Source organism: Brienomyrus brachyistius, chromosome 5 (genome assembly GCF_023856365.1).
Source record: "Brienomyrus brachyistius isolate T26 chromosome 5, BBRACH_0.4, whole genome shotgun sequence".
Classification (NCBI taxonomy): domain Eukaryota; kingdom Metazoa; phylum Chordata; class Actinopteri; order Osteoglossiformes; family Mormyridae; genus Brienomyrus; species Brienomyrus brachyistius.
In genome coordinates, this window is record NC_064537.1 from 4,115,232 (window position 1) to 4,122,731 (window position 7,500).

A 7,500-nucleotide genomic window follows, 5' to 3' on the forward strand; every position below is an offset into this window, starting at 1 on the left:
ACTGTTTTGACTGATTTTCGAAATTTTGAATCTGCGTCAAAGCTAGTTGGTGAAACTGAGCTCATCCGTCATCTTGAGTCATACAGGTGTGGTCCAGTGCACATTTTCATAATCGACAGGAAGGCATGAGAGCCGATCATTCATCGGCCTTGGTTGGCACTTTTTTTTTTTTTTTTTTTCGCAATCGGCTTGGTGTGTACCCAGCTTAAGGACTCTAGGGGACACCCAGTAGTGTTTCACCATTGGTTATGAAATTTAGCTGCACCCACTGTGAAGGAATGAATGAATTTGTGGGCCATGTATAAGCTTGTGTTCATTTCTCCTAGCTTAATCAGGCCAGTTATTAGTTATCTGCACTCCTTATCTCTGTTTTTCCATAAAATTCAAGAATTTAAATGGGGCATTTTCAGATGATGAAATAACTGCAGTAGGCAAATATGATTCATTTTTTAGGAAATTATTAAAACTATTGAGTTAATTAAGGAGTCTAGGGTGGAAGTTGGAGTAAAGACTTCCAAACAGAGGTCACCCGGAGTTTGAGGTGTGTGTTAGGCTCCTCGACTGGCAGCAGTGCCAGGTGCTTCTCCGGTACCACAATGTCAGATAAGGCAGGATACATCCAGGTTGCTCTGTTCCACATCAAAACGCCCGCGCTTTGCCAGGAGGCATCTGGCTCACGTTCTGCATCTTGGGAATGCTTGTTTCACTTATGCTCCTCTTGTCCCAACCTGCAGTGGGCATTCAGTGAAGTAACGTCTCCATGCATTTGTGGGTGCCGCTGCAAGCCTTTGCTTTCTATGTGTCATATGTGTTCCCCAATATAATGCTCAGATGAAGATGTGATTGGGACACCGTTGAAAGTTTTTTTTTTTTTTTTTTTTTTTTTTTTTTTTTTTTTTTGTGAGCTGGAAGAATATCCAGGTCCAAGATATTCCAGGGGTCTGCCTTGTTTGTCGGGGGGCTGTCTGTCTCTGCTGCCCCCCACCCCTTGCTGTGGCACTGCGCAGTCGTGAGTTTGGCAGCCCAGTGCCGTAGCATGTCGAACTGGGAATCTGCTGAATCATGGTGACTAGACCCCACTTTGGTGTCAGTTGCAACCACCGGTTGGCTTCCCGCTTATCTCTACATGGGCTTCTTCCTCTCACTTCAGCGCGTTAAAGTGACAAGCGATTCTGCAGAGCCTCGTGCTGTCTTCCCTCTCACTCTCCCTTGCTTGCTTGCTCTCTCGGTATTCAGGATCTTTCTGCCCACCAGAAGCTCTGTATCCATTTAATGCAGCTAAGAGCTCCCATATCAGGGGGAAAAGAGGCACATTAGGAACTGTTAACTCTCCAGGATGCTCATCTCATTGTGGGGAACCTTAACAGGAGACGGCAGCTTACAGATCTGCATGAGATAAGGTGTCGTAGCGTATCGGCTGCTTTTACGCTTGTGCGGCTCACTTGGATTGGCCTCCTGCTGGGTTCTCTGCATGTTCCTGGTGCTTTGGCAGGGCTTTGACCTTTGTTTTGGCAATTATGGCCAGTCATCGCCTTACCAAAAGGAACAAACCCATAAAGCAACAGAAATTCATTATACGAAAGAAATCGTATAATTTTGATCCACATTTCATCCATTTGTTCGCGCCATCATAATACAACACTGAGGTGGCCAATTCTGACTTTCCCCGAGTTTGATTGTAAACCATAGAATCCACCTTAAAGGGCTGCTCTTATATGATGGATCACTTGTTTTGGAACTCCGGAGAACCCTGGATATTCCACACCTCCTTTGCCGCTGCTCTCTTTTGCACCGTTTATTTTACGCTGGCTTTAATTGCCCTATAGGGTGACATGGTGGTAGATGTTTTGTTTTCACTGGCTTGTGAACTGCACTGCCACCACAAGGCCAACAGGAAGCCAGAGTGTTTCTCTGTCTGTTTTCCTTCTCGTTTCTCATGTCAGAGACCTGTCTGGTTGTGTGTCTGTGGCCGATGACGGTTCTGTGCCTCTCTGTTGTATGTCAGGTCTGTGAGTGTTTCTCAGTGACAAGTCATGTTCTTCGGCCTGTTTCTGGTTGTGTGTTGCCTCTGTGACATGTATGTAGCAAAACCTCATCAGGCCTGGCCGCACTGACTTGCCGCTCCATCACAATCTCGACCTTCTACCCTTCCTGGGTCATGGAATTCTGTGTTGGTTCCTCTGTGCCTCGGAGCCTTTTCCCCACTCTGACTCATCCCTCATTTGACTTTTGCCACCTTTTTTCCCTTTTTCTTCTCAGATCTGAACAGTGGGCAGCAGCTCTCGTGGCATGACGACCACCAGCAAGGGAAGCAAGGCCTTGAAGGTAAGCTTCATTTTACGCTTCCGACCAGCAGTTTTAGCTTTCGGGATTCTGTTTCCTGTCTCATCGGATAACCTTCTTAACTTTAGGCCACAGATACCCACATCGGATACACACCTGTGCCAGTTAGTGTTCATCCTATTCAGATTTTGAACAGGAGCACCCAACTTTAAGAGAGAGACAGAATTAAACTTGTGGCAATAAACATACCAGGTGAAAATATCTCCTTGCAAGTGAGGACTCTGTCTATTGCCTGTGTTTTAATACCATCTTAATCCCATCTTTTAATCCTATCTTAAGTTGTTTCCAGCTGTTGACCTTGGATTTATCCTCCTGTGTTCCTGACTCACTGCTGCCACCCTGCAGGTTAAAAGGGAGCCAGGGGAGAATGGGACCAGCCTTACGGATGACGAGCTGGTGACCATGTCGGTGCGGGAGCTGAACCAGCACCTGCGCGGCCTCTCCAAGGAAGAGATCCTGCAGCTGAAGCAGCGGCGGCGCACGCTGAAGAACCGCGGTTACGCAGCCAGCTGCCGTGTGAAGCGCGTCACGCAGAAGGAGGAACTGGAGAAGCAGAAGGCGGAGCTGCAGCGCGAGGTGGAGAAGCTGGCCTCCGAGAACGCCAGCATGAAGGTGGAGCTGGACGCGCTGCGCTCCAAGTACGAGGCCCTGCAGAGCTTCGCCAGGACAGTGGCCCGCGGCCCCGTGGCCCCCGCCAGAGGCCCCATCGCCTCCGTCATCGGGCCTCTCGTTCCAGGCAAGGTGGCCACCACCAGCGTCATTACGATAGTCAAGTCAAAAACGGACGCCCGGTCTTAGTATCTGGGCCGAGCCTGAGAAGGGGTTGAGGGGGAGGGGGGGAGGGTGAGAGAAGGGAGGAGCTAATCAGGCAGAACATGGTCAATGCTTCATCACTGAGCACAGGAGGAATCTAATTGGTTTACCTTTGACGTCAAGCCCAGCCTATCCCAAGCAGTCTCCCAACAAGCCAACAGATGGGGGTGGGGTGGGGGGGCAAGCTGTTTGAGGTGGACCCACCACCAACCTGGCAGGCTACCCGCACATCTGCCGAGATAGAGAGGCTGGGACCTATAGACAAAAGACCAGGGCAGCACGACAACCCACCTGGGTCTGTCGCTGAAAGCGATGAACATTTAACTGCCACAAAACAGTGGAGGACTAGAGCCCAGCTCAGACTGGCTGTCACCCCAGGCCAAATCATGTCGCAAAACGTCTTTTTGCATTTGTACGGTTTTTATTTTCCTTGTGGTGTTCATATGGGTCCAAGTGTATCCTGATTGTGATGTTCCTAAGCCGTCTCATGGCTCGTTCACAATGCCGTATTTCTGTGTGTTCTCGGCCCACATTGTCCAATCAACTTCTAACACTGTAACGCACCAGTATCCCAGTACGGCCTCGTCTTGGCTCCTTGTGGAGCACATGGACCTTTTGAGGGGTGAAACGACACTTTCTGCAAGACTTTTCTCACTCCGGTACACAACGTTGCAGATGTAGCTCTCTTTGTGGAGGGAACGGACTAAACACCATAACTGCTTCAGCTAAAATCACTATGTGTATTCATTACGTACAAAATACCTGTGCGCAGTGATTTGCACTGACCAGCTGTTCTCAGGAGAGCTAAAGGTTAAAAGCTGATGGGATTTTGACTTTGAGCAGCAGCTGTAGGATAGGATCCTAAGTTTTGGTTAAAAGAACTGTTTGCATGATTGGGGTTTTCTCTTCAGAAACAAGAAAATAACGGGGCGTGCCACTATTTGAAAGACTGGAATGGTGTTATTTAGGGTTCAGCAGTAGGGGGGCAATAATGTATTGATGTGCAGGTAATAATAATAATAATAATTAATAATAATGATGATGATGATGGGTGTCGCTAAAAGGATTTGTTTGGTTAAATGTTTTCTGATTGGAGAAAAGTGCTTGTTGCTGCTGGTTTCTATAACTACGAGGTATTTGGTCCTTCACTGGCAGAGAACAGCGACGTTCCTACGATTTTCCGGAATGTTCTTCACAAGCTCAAAAAGGGTTAGGTACTATTTGACGCCTTTCAGAAATTTGAAGATTGTTCAACTGTGTACCATCAAAGATGGAGGTCACAATTATTTGATTTGTGCTAGGTTTAAAAATAGCATTTTTTGTCATAAAAATGGGGACAGGCTGACCAATAGACATATTCTCAAGCTTTACTATAAAGTTATTGGTGTCTGTATTCTGAGGATCTTTGTCCATGTTCAAGTTTTGATTTTATAAATACATAGAGTATCTTACATTATTTATAAAATCTTAAAAAAAAGAAAAAAAAAACTTGTTTGATATCTTTTTGCAATTGTACCAAAAGTGGCTTACTATTGAAGTCGATAGCTTTTTCTAGTGACTAGGCGCGTACTGTGGACTAGCGCGTGGCGTGACGTGTAAGTGACAAGGTGACAGTATTGTTCACTATATGGATGTGATGCTGTTCTTTAATTTAGAGAAACTACAGGTGATGTAAGCAGGGTCCCATGGCCACCCCCCTATCTCCTCCTTGTTCTCCTGACCGCAGTTGATTTTGTTCCAACTTGTGTCCAGCCTGGGGGGGGGGGGGAGCGGGGTCCACAGGCACATGCTAATTCCAAGTGCCGAATGCTACACCTGGACGTTACGCTGTACTAATGGCTGTTCCTTCAGCCAAGGAATAGAAGCTCGCTCCCTGACCCAACCCTGGCCCGCTGCGCTTTAGCCAACGTCTCACCTAAGCTGCTCCTTCGAATCTACCGTACCTCACTGCTCCCCTGCCAGCCGGCTTGCTTTCATTGGCTGTGCGTCGTGTGTAAACGAGCACCCACTCACTCGGCTCACCGGCGCGTATGGCGAGGCCCCGGAATCTGGAAGCCTTAGTGCAGTGGAGGGCTCGAGGTCATTACGCCGGTGGTTAGTGCAATGGACACCCCTGGGGGTGCCTCGGCAGTGTGTCTGTGTGACCCCTGACCCGTTAATGCTGGCTTCTGTGTTAAGGTCCACAACCACTAGTAACCTTTTTCAGTTGATGTAGTCTGGCAGGAGGAGTCTGTATAACCTTCTGATTGTAACGCCACCATTAAAGCCTCAATCTAAAGAAGAAAAAAAGCAAGGGAAACCACAAGAACATAGCTACACGCATCTGGACAAGCCATGGGCAGAGTTACATCACCTCTTAACTTATTTTTGTGGTGTGTGAATTATTTTTGTGTAAATCTCTTCGATATATTCAATGCAAAAAAGGATCTATTTTTGTTTTCGGTTTTGTTTCAGAAATGCCGGTCGTGTGAGTTTCTGGCACTGCTGCACTGTAAAATGAAACGAACAGACTCAATGTAATTTCTGTCCCCTGTCCATGCAGAGGGGCACGGTTTTTTTTTTTTATTTATTTTTTTTTTAAATCTGGAGCAGTCCATTTAATCTAGAAACAAAATGGCAAGAGGTAGGGATTCTGAGAGTTACTGCTGTGCAGTATCGGTGACTGCTGTCTGCAGCCCTACAGAACCTAAGGACAGTCCATACAGACACCTGCATGTACGGCTCTGTTTTAGGTTAGCATCTCCAGCACTCTCAGCTACTATAAACATTTTGCTCACCCCCCCTCCCGTCACATTCCCTGCTCCCTTCAGTGTTTTGGTTTAATTTACCAAAGTGAGTTAGGAAATTGAAATGAATGAAAACAAGTGCGTAATTTTAGTCCCAGGTTGCATAGGCAGGCGAGGCGATGGGAGTATGAAGGAGGCCGTGCGTATGCCGTCCATGCTGGGGGAGGGGGCTTAGTGAGCCCTCTGTATGTAAGACTGCCCTCCAGGTCGCGTCCCGCATTTTTGCTGTCAAAGAGCGGTATACTTATGGTGGTTGTGGCTGTTTAGGAAATAAAAATATAGGTCAAAATACTACTGTGTGTGTGTGTGTGTGTGTGTGTGTGTGTGTGTGTGTGTGTATGTGTATGTGTATGTGTGTGTCTGTATACACATTTGTATACCCATGCTACTGTGTTAAGGAACCTTCCCCTTGAGGATAAGCTACAGCCTTGGGGGGGGGGGGGGTCCCCTTTGACTCCCCTGAGCCCTAGGATGCTGGGGGAGGCTGGTCCCTCCATAAGCCCCACTGGTGGATGAAAGGGGGTTTTGAAATGTTTAGTCTGAGACATGGCAAGTGTGCCTGTCAGCTGCTCCACCTGGCGACCCAGAAAGTGGGGCCCTCAAATCCCGCTCTCAAGTCGAGACACTTGGCCTTAACTGTGCGTGCGGCAAACTTGGGCGTCCGAGTGCATCTTCAGATTGCCTGTGAGGTTTAAGGCAGCCTTGCTGTTGGTCGTAACTTACGCTGCATTTTTGAGTCCATTTTTATATTAATGAATTTAAAAGTGCAAGGTTTTTTATGATCGAAAAGTACAAGCCTTTTTTGCCCCCTAGTTAAGCATTTGAACACTGGAAAACATACCTGAGGCATTTGGATTTATACCTGTTTATCTATATATATATGGTTAGTATTTTTTTTCCCTTCCACTTTGGGTTTTTAATGAACTTCTCATTTGACTGGTGATCTGTGAAATCGTTCGTATGGAGTTTCCCCTATGTTCTCTCTTGGCATTGCTTTCGTATCAGTGTTGCCGTTCTCTTTTTGCCGTGGCAGTCCTGTTGCGTGAACCCTGTGTGAACAACTTGTAAAGGTTTTAAACAAAACAAAAAAAGCGAAGCGCTCGTGTAACATGAATCGCCGCCGCCCGAGCCTTCGAGGACGGGTTGGTGTCTGCGTGTACGTCGTGAATGTTGTGGACAAGTGAATTTTTCCTTTTATCCTTTTTTTTTTTTTTAAATTATGCAATTCAGTGGGCTTCAGGGATGAGACTGGAACTATAGGCTTGGATGCTTGGATAAGTATCGTCATAAACGTCACAGAAGTCACTAGTTTTATACGGAGCGCTTATGTATCTGTGACTCTTGTCAGATCCTGTTATCCCTTTACTTTCACCACGCTTATCTGATATCCCCTCTCCTTCCTTCGAATGCAGTGTCGCTCGGATTACTCTGGCAGAAGCTGTTCTGCAACAGATGGATACCAGTCTGAACAGATCTTTGTTTGAGGAACAAAAAGTTAACCCCCCCACCCGCAACTATTTGTGTATTAGCTTATAACTATAAATAATTTTCTGGCGCA

At 46.8% G+C, this 7,500-nt stretch overlaps 1 protein-coding gene across 5 annotated transcripts in view; it reads left to right on the plus strand.

The window, feature by feature from the left end:
• Positions 1 to 7,500, plus strand: part of mafgb (v-maf avian musculoaponeurotic fibrosarcoma oncogene homolog Gb) — a 17,732-nt gene that overhangs the window by 8,767 nt on the left and 1,465 nt on the right. For all 5 annotated transcript variants that reach the window (XM_049014446.1, XM_049014445.1, XM_049014448.1 and 2 more), the window contains 2 exons: positions 2,260 to 2,325; positions 2,689 to 7,500. The exon at positions 2,689 to 7,500 is cut by the window's right edge and continues 1,465 nt beyond it. In XM_049014446.1, the coding sequence (XP_048870403.1) occupies positions 2,290 to 2,325; positions 2,689 to 3,141 (489 nt within the window). In that variant the 5' untranslated portion in view covers positions 2,260 to 2,289 and the 3' untranslated portion in view covers positions 3,142 to 7,500. The remainder of the gene's footprint in view (positions 1 to 2,259; positions 2,326 to 2,688) is intronic.